Below are 16110 nucleotides of genomic sequence, written 5' to 3'. Positions count from 1 at the left end.
TTATTGTTGCCTGATATCAATTGTTCAGTTGTGTCAGAGGGCAAGAATACCAGTCCTGAAACTGGTGAAATTTTGAGCGACTTACTGACTTTCTAGCAAGTATGAAGAGCCAAGCATGTATTCTATTTAATGTCTGGATTTTTTTCCTTTTCTTCTGTTCTAACAATTTATCTCATGTAGATTAGCTGGCATTTGGAAATCTATTTTGTAATACCTTAATCAGTGCCAGTAGTTGCTTGGCTATAGAGAGTACTCCTAGGCTGTAGGATTTTAGATATAATTAGTTGTGAATATTCAAGAAATGCATAGGATTATTTTGTTGAACTACGATGACAGAGTCCAACAAATTTATGGGTTGTACTTAAATGCAAGTCTTTGTTCATTCCCTTTTCCCCAAATCTTAGATGTGTTCTGCCACAGGACACAGAATTTACATCATGGTTTTAACCATGGTATAGTTCTCTGTAGTTAGTTTATATATTACTTTCATTATTTGCATTGTACTATGTATTTTGTGCACCCCAAACATACTATTCATTATTTGTATTGCTTTGGTAGCTGGGATTCTAGATAAAGACCAGCATGGTATTCTGTTAATTTTTTTTTGTGCGTGCCATAAACGGAACGTCACGCACCAAAAACTTTTATTATAAAACAAAAGACAACACACAAATACAGGCAGATATGGGGCTATAAAGAAACAATGGAGGAAACACAGACCAGTACATTAAATAGCAGTTGCAGCTTGCCAGTGGCCCAATTACTGTCCAGGTTTTGTTTTGTAATAGAAAAGAAGTATCAAGGAGTGCTTTGCAGAGAAATAGAATGAGGTTTTATGGTTATTTGCTGGCAGTTCCTTCTGAATACAAGAGCAATGTAGGAAAATCTGGTGTGTTTTCAAACAGGCAAGACAGTGCCAAAGACTCATTTCATTACTTTAATCCCACAATATCCAAACATTTTGTTGCCAAATAGAAAGGTTGTGTGAGTTTTCACAGTGCCATGCTGCATTATCTTGTCTGCTTTTGACATATCAGAGAGGGAATAAACACAAAATTTATCAATATTTTCATATGAATATGATAATACAAGATTTTTTTTACACCAGTATCTAGGAAGGACAGGTGATGTATGACACTGCAACAGACAGACCTATGCTGTCAATAGGATGCTTTTGTCCTTTCAGCTAATGCTTCAAACTACAGCTTAAGAAAATTTTCAGGGAAACAGGCCAATGCAGGTAGAATATGGGTTTTTATGGACTGTGGCTATAAATATATATATATATATACACACACACATATAAGTTCTTTTTTATTCTGGCTTTCTCTTTTTCTCCTTTCCTCCCTGTTTCTGTCTTGATTTTTTTGAGTTTGCTGTAAGTTGCTTCATGAAGGAATGTACTCGTACATTTATAGAAATTGAGGAGGAGTTTTCAGTAATGCAGGAAAGGTTGCTGTCAAACATTTATTTTAATTTATAAGATTAACTGAGTTTAAAAATGGGTTCCAAAACTCAGGAAGGAGGTAAGCTGAAAGACAATGTTTTCATGTTGGAAGCGGGGGCATGCTTAATAATGGAGGAACAGCCTCAGTATCATTTGAATGACACAATAACAAAAGAATTGTGGTAAGAGTAAGAGATGTGTTTATTTAGCTGTGTGATCTGCTCTTGTGTTTTACTGTTAATATTCTAGAAGCAAATTTGACCCATCAAGATTTATCATTCTGTGTTTTCTGTTACATCTCTAATGTGTGTACTGTGTATACTGTGTGTGTCATGGGTATATAAATCCTGCTGGTATGCAATACAGCTGTCCTTCACAATTTTAACTCTAAGGATGCCAAGTGACGTGGAGGAATGGGACGACACGCCGACCGATTTGACTGAGGTCTCCAAGGCTCAGTACTGGGGCCACTTCTGTTTAATATTTTTATCAAAGACATTGATGAGGGGATTGAGTGCACTCTTAGTAAGTTTGCAGATGACACTGAGTTGGGTGGGAGTGTTGATCTACCTGAGCATAGGAAGCCTCTGCAGAGGGACCTGGACAGGCTGAATCAATGGGCTGAGGCCAACTGTATGAGCTTCAACAAGGACAAGTGCTGAGTCCTGCACTTGTCACAACAACCCTATGGTTGGGGCTTGGGGATGAGTGGCTGGAAAGCTGCCTGGAGGAGAAGGACCTGGGGGTGTTGATTGACAATGGGTTGAACGTGAGCCAGTAGTGTGCCCAGGTGGCCAAGAAAGCCAACGACATCCTGGTCTGCATCAGGAATAGTGTGGCCAGCAGATACAGGGAAGTAATCCTTCCCCTGTAATTGGCACTGATGAAGCTGCACCTCGAATACGGTGTTCAGTTTTGGGCACCTCACTACAAAAAGACATTGAGGTGCTGGAGCATGTCCAGAGAAGGGCAATGAAGCTGTTGAAGGGTTTAGAGCACAAGTCTTATGAGGAGCAGCTGAGAGACCGAGGTTGTTTGGTCTGGAGAAAAGGAGACTGAGGGAAGACCTTATTGCCCTCTACAACTACCTGAAAGGAGGTTGTAGTGAGGTGGGGGCTGATCTCTTCTCCCTGGTGGCTAATGATAAGACAAGGGGAAATGGCCTCAAGTTGTGCCAGGGGAAGTTTAGGTTGGATATTAGGAGGAATTTCTTTACTGAAAGGGTTGTCAAGCACTGGAACAGGCTGCCCAGGGAGGTGGTGGAGTCACCATCCCTGGAGACTTTTAAAAGATGAGTAGATGTCGTGTTTAGGGACGTGGTCTAGTGGCAGACTTAGTAGGGCTGGATTGATGGTTGGACTCAATGATCTTAAAGGTCTTTTCCAATCGAAACCATTCTGTGATTCTGTACTGATATGTGGCACATCTCCTGGTTTTGTGCTGACATCCTAGAAGTCATCCTCATCCTTTTAACAAACCACTATTCAAAAGTTAAATCTGCAACTTTTTTTCAAACTAAATTTTCACTTTCAGTGAAAAAGCCTCTTAAGTATCAAATTAATACATCTTGTTTTCTGACATTTGTCATAACAAAAAAAATGTAGTATTGTGATTGTGCAGTGAATCACATATTGATAGCATTGCATCCTTTTAGAAACTGTTGTTTAGTAATTAGGAATAAAAGCAGAAAGCACTCAAATGTGGGGTTTTTGTGTTTTTCAGATGGTGGTAAAAACCTTCATGGATATGGACCAAGACTCAGAGGATGAGAAGCAGCAGTATCTCCCATTAGCCTTGCACCTTGCATCTGAATTCTTCCTCAGGAATCCCAATAAAGATGTGCGCCTTCTTGTAGCATGTTGCTTGGCTGATATCTTTCGTATCTATGCTCCTGAAGCTCCATATACTTCCCATGATAAACTTAAGGTAAAAATAGTTTACAAAATAAAGGCTTTTTTCCTACTTCATTCTCTTACTTGGCGGGGGGGGGACACCCAACCACCACACACACCCCTTGCCCACTCCCTCACCCCTCAAAAAAACCCCACCAAAAAACCAAGCCAAAACAAAACAACCAACAAACTGAAAGTTTTTTTACTCACATTTATACTGGTGTTCAGTTTTATTACAGAGATGTTGGTTTAGTTGTGCAAGTCAGTGTAGTACTTTAAGGGCCAGAGATGTGTGTAGAAATGCTAGATAGATAACCAGTACCTGTGTTTATGAATTTGTAAATCTGGGTAGATTCCACTACTAAAGGGTTGTATTTTTACTCTCTGCTGAATCAAGCTTGTAAACATTTCATTTTTTTTTGACAGGACATATTCTTGTTTATTACAAGACAATTAAAAGGCTTGGAGGACACGAAGAGCCCTCAATTTAACAGATACTTTTACTTGTTAGAGGTAACACAATAATTGTAACTTTCAGTAGATGGTATTTGCTCTGTAAGCCTAAGAATTGTAATCAGTCTTTCTCCAGATGTGCGTAGGAAAGTTCTTTTATTCTGTAAATCTCAGCAGACTCATTAAAGTTCAATGAATTCCTTCTTTTAGCAGTTACAATTCTGTTTCCATTTAATAGGTTCATGCAGCCTATAGTTTAGGACACATTAAAATGATTGGTATTTATTAACATTTAGCCTTTGTCTTACATTTCTGTACTTTGTTTTTTCTTAACGTGGACGCTTAAGGTTGTGTTACTTCACCAAGAGAGAATTTCAAATGCTGATTAAAATGCAAATCTGCTTATATTGGTGATGGGAGGAGGAATATAAGATTTTTTTTGGTTTAGAAACATTAGAAAAACTTACTCTTGACAATAAGTGTGAGGGTTTTATCAGTGTGCATTTAGAAATGCACATTTCTTGTTTGATGTTTAAAACTGTTGTTTCATAGCATGAAGAAAAAAGTCTAGAAACATGGACTTAAATTAACAATTTCCGTCAATCTGCGATTATTCTATATTTAGGGGTTTTTTTCTGGATTTATATTGCAAAACCCCTTCATGTTAAGAGCTCTTCATGTGGAAAGCAAATATCCAGTCTCTTTCCCCAAAGGTTTTACAGTCTATTGTGTAATGTTTTTCCTTAAATAGAAAACATGTAACTAACTTCATTATATTTATGTGACTTAACATGAAGTTGTAATATCCTGAATATTCTGTTTTTGTTTTAGAATTTAGCTTGGGTTAAATCTTACAACATCTGCTTTGAGTTGGAAGATTGCAATGAAATTTTTATTCAGCTTTTTAGGACTCTTTTTTCAGTTATCAAGTAAGTTGAATTGCTTCAATTATATTAAACTGTCAAAATATCATCCATTTTGGGGGTAGACTGAATCCTTGCATACACTACAGATAAATATGTCTGAACAGAACAAATATTTATTTCTCCAGATGAGGAGTTACAGGGAGAGCAAATGAGTACAAATTACTGACAGTATGGAGGGGTGTGTCTAAGAGTAGACGTGTTTTAACATTCCTTGTCCATGTTACAACAGTATACCTCCTTCTGACTCATTTATCTACATTTGTATTTTCATGGTTGTTGTTTTCTTCTTTTTTTGTGTTGTTTCACTTCTTAAAGCAAAGCTGGGGTGTTAGGTTTTTGAAGCTTTCTGTAAGAGAAGAAAGGCACAAAAAATAGTTTTGATATGTGGAAGGCAAGCTGGATAGTGTTAGACATTGTTTCTTAACAGTACTGTTAATATTTGTCAATCTGAAAATTTAGTATTGATAATATTCTTTATCATCTTAGTAATAGCCACAACCAGAAGGTACAAATGCATATGCTGGATTTGATGAGTTCTATCATCATGGAAGGCGATGGAGTAACTCAGGAGCTGCTGGACTCCATTTTGATTAACCTCATTCCTGCACACAAGGTCTGCAAAGAAAAATATTACAGTAGTATACCATTATAACAATAAGTTTTATTGCCTTTAGCTTGTTGTTTCTCTCTCCACACACCTTAGCCATCATTACTGCTTTTTTTTTTCCCCAGCCTTGTTACCAGTGGATTGAAAATTTCCTTTGGGAATTATTTGGTGCTGTTCATTAGCTGTGTCTAGATTATTTGGTATCAAGAGATTGTGCCTACTTCCCACCTCAGGAACTCTTTACTGAAGCAGAAACGAAGTATTTTCAAACAAGTGTAATATGTAATAGGAAAATATTGTATCTTAAGGGTTGTGGCTTGCTGATTGTTTTGGGTTTTTTGCATTTGTTGGGGTTCTGTTAATTGAAAAATTGTGAAGTTTTTTTAATTTAAAAAAAAGTAGGAAAAAAAAATACTTCCCCAGGATTTCTGTGGTGACTTGGTTCTTGCCTCAGCTTGCCAGTCAGACTCCCCTTGTTGTTTTAAGATTCCCCCTCTCTCCACCCTGGCCCCCCAGGGTCCTTCCCCCTTAAATTTTTCTTCTAATAGTATAGTACTACTTTTTTTTTTCCCCCACCCCCGTTAGTTGGTTGCTTTTAGTGCTCCATATTCTTTTAGGAGTTCCAGAATTTCTGTTCTTTGCAGAGTTCAGCATCCCTTTAACTCATCATGAGTGACTCTCCTTCTTCCTAGAAGAGTCTTCTGTGAGTCTCTCCTGGCAGATTGCTGCTGTCCCGAAGGTGTTGTCTTAGCCCATTCACATTGCTACCTCAGCAGGTCTTTCGGAGGTCAGCTTTGTGAACTGTCACTGATGCTGTCCTGGTTTCGTTATCTGACTTACTATCTGGTCACTGGGTGTGCAGTTGGGCTTTTGAAGTACCTTTACTGTAATGGCTAAATAAAGTTGAAAGGAAAATAAATACAACTCCTTTAGCCGTGAAATCAGGGAAACTGAGATGCTGCCTGTTGTTGCCTTGCATTGACTTAGAAAATTCCCTTGCTAAAACACACTGAAAATTGTCTGGAGAACAGTAAATTTCAATTATGGGCTTCAGTAAATGTACTGTACTCGTGATTACCAAGTATGTGTTTCTGTTTGTTCATTTATTAGTTTAAAATAATTACAAAATTAAGGCAGCTCCCTTCATGAATAGATAATTAAAGTTAAATTAGCACGTAAAAGCAGGGACTATTCTTTTGGTTACCTAAAGAGAGAATTCATGGAAATGTATAGCACAGGAGTGACTAAGATGTGGCCATTGTCATTTACCTGAGAAATCTCAGCAACAGGTATATAAACGTAGCTATCGTTTGAAGTCAGTTTGAATTCCTTCTGTCATGGCCATGAGATGGGAATATTGTTCTGTCAACTCATTTTTATTGACAGCAGTGAGATGGTGTCATATTAAAACCACTAACAGGAAGGGAGGCCTCATTCATAACAATAGAAGGAGTCCTTTTTGAAAATGCGCTGTTCTCTGCCAGCTGTTGCCAATCAATTATAGGCAGCAGAGATCAGGAGTGGAAATGGAGGAGTGAAGATGCGGCCATCAGGTGCCGAGTGGTGCTATTAGCAGTGGTGGGCATTGCTCTGAGGGTGCAAAAGCCTGGTAAATCTTGTACAGCTGAACAATGTTGTAACTACTTGGTGTAGGCAAAGAAGTGAATACGATCCTTTAGCATTAACATTGTTAGCTTAATCATAGAGTTTTGCCTAATGAAGGAAATTCTCAAGCAAGGCTCTGATGAAAAGAAAGGTAAACTTGGTGTAGACATTGGGTTGTACTGCATGTTTAGTATCTTGGCCTCTAGACTCGTGGCTGGTCCTTGCTGCCCCTTGGCTGTCATAAGTGAGCAAATAATGTGTTGTAGTCAGTGCTCAGTATCATAATTTGGTCAGTATTTTGGTCTGGTTTAACTGCTTGTTTCCTGTACCAGTAGAACTTGAATTACTGCTTTAGCATGGTAGTCTAAAAAACAAAAAAACAACCAACCAACCAAACCAAAACACAAACAAACAAAACCCAGAAAGTTTTCTGTCTACTCTGCCCAGCAGAGTTTGACGGCAGTAATTATGTTCTTCTCTGACAAACAGATCTCCTAGGAAATTCTGTGATTATGTTAATTGTTTGTCCTTATTTATGTAAATCAGAAGCACCATAGCTTGAAAAGCATGATTTATTTTCTTGTAGGGACCATATAATAACAATATTGTTATGTCATGCAAAGCAATTGAATGCTAGTCATTCTCTGCTATGACATAAAAGTATAAGTGTGGATAGACTGTTACAGTTAATGGAAGTTCATCTTTGTAAAGGAGCTGAAATACGAGTTTTGGATAATATATTCTATTATCTTTCTTTCGTGGTTTTGTTTGCGTGTTTTTTTTAACTCTCTTAAGTGTTGTAAGACAATACTGTGATTAAAAAGAAAATATATACCAGTACCTAGACATGAAGTAGAGTCTACCTCAGCATCTAAATTATATTCATTTGTACCTCTATTATCAGTAAAGTGGCTTTACTGTACCTCACTGTCTCTAACGTGTGCTAATGTGACTCTCCTCTAGTAAATCCAGGTTTTTGATAGCAGTGTGGTATATCACATTTTGCTTAGACCACCTATGGCATCCAGCTGTGGTTCTCTTTATTAACTTTAAAATCAGTGCTATTTAGTAAATATTTTTCTTTACACTCTTACTATCAAGGTTATTCCTTAAAAACATATATTTGATATATTTAAAAATCAGTGTTTTCTTCTACATTTTCTGCAGCATGGCCGGTCTAGACCTTCAAGTTGTTTGGTTTTTTTCCTTCTCCAAACAGACCGATGAGTTGTTTATTTCTTATTTGTCAATACTTATTTATTTTATCACTATAGATTTATTTTCTAGGCTCTTTTGCTGTTTGATTCTTTGGGTGGTTTTCTTCGGGTTGTTGGTTTGTTTGGTTTGGTTTGGTTTTTTGTTTTAGCTCTAGTGAGCTTGTCTAGGAGGAAAAAAAACTCAACATAATTTCATGGCAAGAAATTTTTGAAGCTGTATTGAAGATCCAAATAAAATATATTTTCTGTATAAGGTTGGCAGTCCTTTAGTTTAATAGAGACATACCTTGCCAACAAGATTTTAGTCATGGTCTGGTTTGGAGAGAAACTGTTTTGTTTTGAATTTGAGAAGAGTTTATACATATCTGTCTTCTATAATGAGACATCAGTTTAGTGCTGTGGTGACTGCGGAGATATTTCTTTGAGCCTTTGGCCATTTGTTTCACTTCACTATCAGTTGATGAACTATCTTTGGGTTTGTCATCAGTTAAAAGAACATGAGGGAGTACTTTCCAGTGCAGACTTGCCAAATACTGTTGTTCTAAGAATCAGTTATCCTTAGGCTTTATCTCTGTTTTGTCTGCAGTCATTTGTAATTTTCAGGGCAATCAGCTAATCCACCTTTATTTTTTAATTATTTTTTAATTATTATTTTTTAATTTACCCTCCAAGCTGCATTAATCCCCAGATCAGATGAGATACTGCATATTGGATTATGTACAGATTTGGACAGTCACATTTTTTAGATGTGCAGCTACATTCTTTATCTTGCTTGAGAGCTGTAAAAACAATGTTCAGATTTGTTACGTTGCAATCAGCTGCAAACTTTCCAAGTAAAGGTTTAACTCTGTCCAAGCAAAGGTGCTTTCTGTGCTATTTCAGAGCATACAGTACAGTCAATGAAGACGTCAGGCCACACTTTTACCACTTTGACAAAGCTGAATGTTGCTACAAGGTGTACCTTTAATGAGTATGTGAGGGGAAAAACACATTAAAATACTAAGTTCATTTTTCAGTGGCAAAATTTGGTGCATGTTAATTATCAAAGTACAGAGGTATGGTAATGCTTCTTCAAAATTTTTAATATGATTGCATGTGAAAGCTTTTTATAGATATGCGTGCAATGCTAAAGGTAACAACTGGAGTGAAAGAATAATGTGCAGGAAGTTTTGAGTTTGTGTTAGATTTCTTTTAAGTGTGTGAAAAACTAGTTTTAAGATTTTTCTAAGTGTGCAATTGTGGAATTAACATTACTGAACTTAGCTATTAGCAAACAAATAGATTGGTGGTAAAACATACTTTTCTAAAGTCTTTCTAAGTTGGGAAAGAAAAGTCAAGTCATCTGAAACAGTTTGTCTTTTTAAAATTGTATTATTTTTCTTTATTTCAGAACCTTAATAAACAAGCATTTGATCTTGCAAAAGTCCTGTTGAAAAGGACCGTCCAGACCATTGAACCGTGTATTGCCAATGTATGTAAATTAATTAATCCATGTTACCTAAAAGTAACAAATGTCCTTGTCACAAATCTCCAATAAATCAAGGCAGTTTGTTTGTTTAAAAATACTGTTTCTAAAAGTAATATTTTTAATGCAGCTGCAAGAATACCATTTTCCAAATAGGATATTATTAGTTTGGTTGTTAAAGTATGTGAGGTGTTTCAAATAAATCTAGGCTGTGAAAATAGGTGACCACCAAAAAATCCTGTTGCAATAAAAGGAGTTGTTAGTGCTTTGTATGTCCAGCAACCAGACAGCCTCATTTCATACCAAGCTTCAGCATGAAGCATTTCAAACTATAAGCTCATTACTAGATTTTTTTTTTCTCCATCCTAAACTTGTTCTAGTCATAAAGACTAAAAGAATTGAGTTTTTTACAAGGCTTCCTTCTACTGTAATTCCTTTTGCTGAACGTCAATGTTGAATGTTCTACCAATTAAAGCATCTACTACAGTCTTGTGAGGGGTGGCCTGGTCCGTTCTGGTGCCTTTCTTTGGTACTGAAGCCGACAGAATTCTTAAAAGTCAGAATAGTTTAAAAAGGGAATTGTGCAAATTCATAAAAGATTAATGAGTAAGTATTAAAAAACTGAAGGGGTCTTGCTAACAAGTACCACTTTCAATTCCCCTGTTTTTTAAGCTTTTTTAATTAGTCATAACTGGAAACAAGATTGTGCATAGAGTGACCTTTGAATTGATTTAATATTACTCTTCTTACTTTCTTATTCAAGTGTGTAATAGCTTTGTAGCATTTGCACTGCTCAAATAATATTAATGTTAACCCACAGTATCTAATAGGAAGTCTGTTAAGCATACTAAAGTTTAACAAAGCCAAACGACATTAGTCATATTTTAGGCTACTTTGTTTTCTCCTGTTAGATCGGTAACAACCGTGATACATTACCATCAAATATCACAAGACATACCATGAAGTCATCTGACATTCTTTAAAATGCATTAAAACATAGAGAAGCTTCTTTTCCTTTTTTGTTGATCTTTAATTTGGACTGGTTTTAAATAATAAGAAAATTAAAAATAGTTACTGAGTTTGTTCTTTAACTTCTACTGGATGAATATGCATTTCAAATTAACAGTTCTTTTATTACCTGTTAATTTTGCTGGGGAAATGGTTATTGGTATTTTACATTATCAAATTACTGTGACTTAATTGATCCTGTTCCATAGAACTTAATTATGAAGGATGTTTGTAATTTGCTTGAGCCAAAACTGTAAGGGTGAAATGCTTTGATATAATGAAAAAATGTGCATTGAGTACCTTCCATTAGAATTAAAGTATTAATGATAATACCTTAAAATAATATTTTAAAACAGTATTTGTATTATTGAAGGAAAATCTGCTAAGTAATATTGTTTGTATTCTAGTTTTTTAACCAGGTTCTGGTACTGGGAAAGTCTTCAGTAAGTGACTTATCAGAGCATGTGTTTGACTTGATACAAGAGCTTTTTGCCATAGACCCTCATTTACTGCTGTCTGTCATGCCACAGCTTGAATTCAAGCTGAAGGTAGGTTACAGTGTACCTTTGGAAAAGTAATAAAATTTGCATGGATATTACGAGTATGTAACTGAAGATTTCATAAGTGTTCTACTGGAGGGATAAAAATTTTATATTTTTTCCACTTTATTTTGAAGGTAAATGTAATATTAAATGAAGGATACTGGGAAGTTGTGCACAATTGTGTGCTTTCTGTGCTTGCAAACCTGTATTATACTTACAATCTATAATCAATATAATGATAAATTAGTATGATCTAATGTAAGAGTTATATGTACTTAGTCTTTAGATTTCACATGAGATTTATAAAGTAATTATACTGCGAAATATATACTATATCTCATGAAATGCAAGTGTGTCAGCTTCAGTATTGATTTGCAGAATTTTTTGTGAAATAATGTTTTAATAATAAAATTATTTAAAAATATTTTCTCAGATTAGTCATAATCAGCTAATAAGTCAGCTGACTTCTTTTGAATATTTGGAAATAGTTAAATTTATCCTGATTTGGGTGTTTGTGCAGGTTTTTTCTTTTTTTTGTTAAAAAGCTATTTGTCTTTCATAAGATTGTAAGTGGAAAAGATAAATAATTTTGTCTGTGCATGTACATATAGGATAATAGTTATTTGGTGAAATTACATATCTCTTGTTATACATAGATGTACATTAATAAATCTTAATTGGTGTCTTTTCCACACACACAAAATAATCTTAAAGTATGTTTTAACAAAAATAAGATAATTCATTGTTGAAATTGTTTGGGATATATCTTACTCAAACTACTCTGTGTGCGTTTTTATTCCTGATAGTGAAGGAATTTTCAAAGCGCAGACATCTATTCAGTGGCTGTAATATTTGTGGATGCCCCCTCCCCCCCTCCCTGGAAGTGTTCAAGGCCAGGTTGGACAGGGCTTTGGGCAACCTGGTCTAGTGAGAGCTGTCTCTGCCCATGGCAGGGGTTGGACTGGATGATCTTTAAGGTGCCTTCCAACCTGAACCATTCTATAATTCTATGAATATGCTAACTTAGTAGGTATTTATATATTTTTACTCATCTAATAGTTTCTGTAAGGAGACTGAGGATTATCAGAAATTATTTCAAACTCACTTTTTAATTTAAAAAAAAAAATAAAAAAGCAAAACGTAAAGGAGCCCAGAAATTATTTTTAAGATGTTATGGATAATGATTTACAGTTCCTTTTCCATGTGTTGATTTTAGAGCAATGATGGAGAAGAACGTTTGGCTGTTGTTCGACTTCTGGCTAAACTCTTTGGCTCCAGAGATTCTGATCTGGCCACGCAAAATCGTCCTCTTTGGCAGTGCTTTCTTGGGCGGTAAGAGAAACAAGGATGGAATCCTGAACTTCTGTTCTTTTGGTTCTGAATTGTCTGACAGTATTGCATTTTTCATTGTGTTTTTAGAAGATGCAACTGTTTGCATTAGAACAAGTTCTTGTGCTACCTATTTGAAGCACACAGTTGCATACAGTTTTGTTTTAGAACGAAGAAGCCTGAAGGACTGCTGCTATATTGCTGTCAGCTATGGCAATATAGGTTAGATAGATAGCACATTGTATACATAGCAGAAATTGCACAATAGATATGCCAGCATTGTTTGAAATTTCATACTGTTTAGCTATGTCTGTCACTGTATCTGTTTTATATTTGGCATTCACCGTTTTGAGTAAATACAGATTTTTTTTTTAAGTGCATGTTTTCAAATGGCACAACTTAATACAGTGATTTATATTTTTATAACTTTAGGTATCTTGGTGTACACACACACACACACACACACACACACATTGGGTCAACATTTCGTCCACAAGTAGTGTATTAATACTTTAATTTTATACTTGACTTAATTTCAAAAGAAATAACAGCAGCATTTCTATGAGGTACATTAGGGAGATAAATTCAAAACGTTTCTATTGTGTTATTTTGCCAAATGAAAGTATTCTAATAGTTAATGGAGCATGCTATCAACACATGTTGCTACATAGAGAATAATCTTGATTTGCAAGGCTAATTACAAATTAACATTAATCATCTTCTGTCCCTCTAGGTTCAATGATATCCATGTCCCTGTGAGATTAGAGAGTGTGAAATTCGCCAGTCATTGTTTAATGAACCATCCAGACTTAGCAAAAGACCTCACTGGTGAGATGCTCATACAGGGGTTTGGAATAATTTAAGAAATGAGCAAGGAAAATGTAATTATTTCTGTGCATAGCAGTGTAGTTCTAAAATATACCAAGTCCAATGCTTGATGCTGGATGGAAGAGCTAAGAACTGAATAATTTTGTTTTCTACTGAAGACAAGTGCTAGTTATTAGAAAAAGAGGAGCGTGTGACATTGGGTGAACTTTGTTAGAGTGTGTCTTTAAGAAGTTGCCCATTGCAGAATGAGTTTTAAAGTAATCTCAGGTTCTAATGAAACTTGGCAAAGCAAAGCAAATATTGATGCATCATCTCAATTTATTTTCAAAAACAGTCAGAGTGTTCCCCAGTGCTCTCTTCCACTGAGTTTAGAAAATGCCATTATGCTGATCTAAACTATGAAGCCTCATCTGTCACTTTAGCATCATTTTATCAATAAGTAAAATTTCAAGCTCAACTGAAAATACTGTTCTTTTTTCTGATGCAAGCTAACCTACAGCAATTGTCAGTATTTTTCATTTACCTTCTTAGCTCTTTTGTGAATCTGCTCTTTTTATTTTTTCTGCCCCTCTCTCCCCCACCCCGCCCCATGTTTTCAATATATTCTAATCACCTTTATCTCATTTCATTGTACATTGCAAATAAGGTTATTGTAAAAGATAGTCACTTTAATTTTCTTCTGCTGTTTACAGTTATTTAATTGTTTTATATTTAACATAGAAAATGATGGAACAGATGTTTCTTGTAGGCAGTTATATGTTTAATAGAGTATATGGTTGTTATGTGTGACTGATATTTAGTTGTTTTAATGTTATTAATAAATCGGAATGCATCATATCTGCGTAAAAAAGCCAAGCTTTTCATTGTTTCTGATTGTAACAGAATATTTGAAGGTTAGATCGCATGATCCAGAAGAAGCCATTCGACATGATGTTATTGTAACAATTATTACTGCGGGCAAGAGAGATCTTTCTTTGGTCAATGATCAGCTGCTTGGATTTGTAAGGGAAAGAACGCTAGACAAACGGGTAAGTGTTAATATATTATTTTCTGGAATGACTGCTTCCAACGTGTGTATATATATGTGTGTGTGTGTGTGTATAGGTATATTTGGTAAAAGGTAAAACCAAAGCCACAGAAACAGAGAATGTTAGAGTTGGCTATCAACTGGAATGCTGTGGGGAAAAAAATAATTTTCATAGCAGAACATCTTAATGTAGAATCCATGTTTTGGAGCCACCAATCAAGTGTTGTCAAGCGAATAAGATCATTGAATTGTGAGGAACACAATCACAGACACAGACTTCTTAAATGTGCTTGATTATGTTCATCATAGCTTTCAATGGAACTTTATTCCATTAATTTATGAAGTTCTTTCTTGAGCTTATTTGTACTTTATAAGCATCCATGATATCACATCAGTAAATTCAAGTTCAATGGATGTGTGGTATAAATAACTTCACTTGTTTTTTTAAAGCTTGTCTGATAATTTCACTGGATATCTCATAGTTCTTGGATTATGTAAAGTAATAGATATTCTTTGACCCACTTACGATTAATAAATACATATACCATATCTTCTCCACTCCTCTACTTACCAAGTTGAAGAATCACTTGAGCAACTTCCACACAAATTGATTGTTGCGTACTTCTGATCACTCTTGTCTGGTTGTTCTGTATCCTATTGCAACTAAGGTGACCAGACTCGGCTCTGACATTCAAGGCGTGTACCGTGTTGTGTACATACTTTTATGATTATTTTCTTTCTTATTCTTTAACATTCCATTTGCCTTTTACCCTATTTCTGAGCACGGAGCAGACAATTCTGGAAAACATCCATGTTGACTTCAGTATCTTTTGTGAATAATTTTAGATGATACATTGCCCAATACTTACGTGCAGAGTTAATGCAGATGACAAAACCTGGCCTTAATATTAATTTCTTTCACTTCATATTGTAATGAATCAGTAGCGTGACATTTTTCTGCATTTCTTCATTATACTGTTAGGTGTGACTACCTCTGAAAATGTTATACACGCTGTTCAGTTCATTTTCTAGTAACTTTTCATATGTTAAGTGTCCCAGATTTATCTTCTGACTCTATCAGTAAGTTCCCTTCGTTCCCTTCATTGTGAAAATCTGTCATTTATTTCCACCCATTTTCTCCTGTGTTTTAATTAATAATTAATTCACAACAGGATATTTGTTTTGAGAGAGACTTCTGGAAGGTTTTTCATTGCATTTCACTGATATACTTGGGGATCTGCTAATTTAGTTTTTTTTTTCTTAGAAAAACTTCCCATTATGTGAAGTGTAATAACTCATTCCCATAACTTCATTTTTCAGCAGTGTCTGCTCTTTGTTGTTGTCACTGTTTTGTTTCAACCTCTTTGCCCATTCAAAAATCTGGTGAGTGGCACTCTGTTCCTCTTGAGGCCCTTTCGTTTCTTCCACATTTGCCGTTTTCAATCTGTTCATTGACAGATTGCAGTAAGAAAACGGTATTTGGTGTATAATTTCTAAATTCCTGTAGAAGCCATAGATGGGGTACGCCCTGGTCTTGATGATTTTATTACTGCTTATTTCAAAATGTCTTCTTATACTTTAAGAAACTTCTTCAGACCTCTCTTCTGGAATAAATCTTTCAGCCCTACAAAAGGATCTGGAAGGCTTCCTGCTTCTGGAGGCTTTGATGAAAACACTTAATTAGTACACTCTTAATAATTTAGTTTTGAAACTTGCCATGCTTCATCAAGGATTTACCTTCAACTTGTCAGAACTTACACTCTT

The 16110-nt window shown here is 35.5% G+C and overlaps 1 protein-coding gene across 1 annotated transcript in view; it reads left to right on the top strand.

Annotated features, from left to right (window-relative positions):
* Positions 1-3169: 3169 nt before the first annotated feature.
* Positions 3170-16110, top strand: part of PDS5A (PDS5, regulator of cohesion maintenance, homolog A (S. cerevisiae)) — a 46543-nt gene continuing 33602 nt past the window's right edge. The window contains 9 exon segments of the mRNA XM_010193798.1: positions 3170-3373; positions 3766-3852; positions 4624-4721; positions 5205-5331; positions 9538-9618; positions 11028-11168; positions 12379-12494; positions 13225-13319; positions 14202-14347. Coding sequence (XP_010192100.1) covers positions 3170-3373; positions 3766-3852; positions 4624-4721; positions 5205-5331; positions 9538-9618; positions 11028-11168; positions 12379-12494; positions 13225-13319; positions 14202-14347 — 1095 coding nt within the window.

This window comes from Mesitornis unicolor, unplaced genomic scaffold, assembly GCF_000695765.1.
Source record: "Mesitornis unicolor isolate BGI_N332 unplaced genomic scaffold, ASM69576v1 scaffold5471, whole genome shotgun sequence".
NCBI lineage: Eukaryota > Metazoa > Chordata > Aves > Mesitornithiformes > Mesitornithidae > Mesitornis > Mesitornis unicolor.
This window is presented reverse-complemented; position numbering and strand designations above follow the sequence as displayed.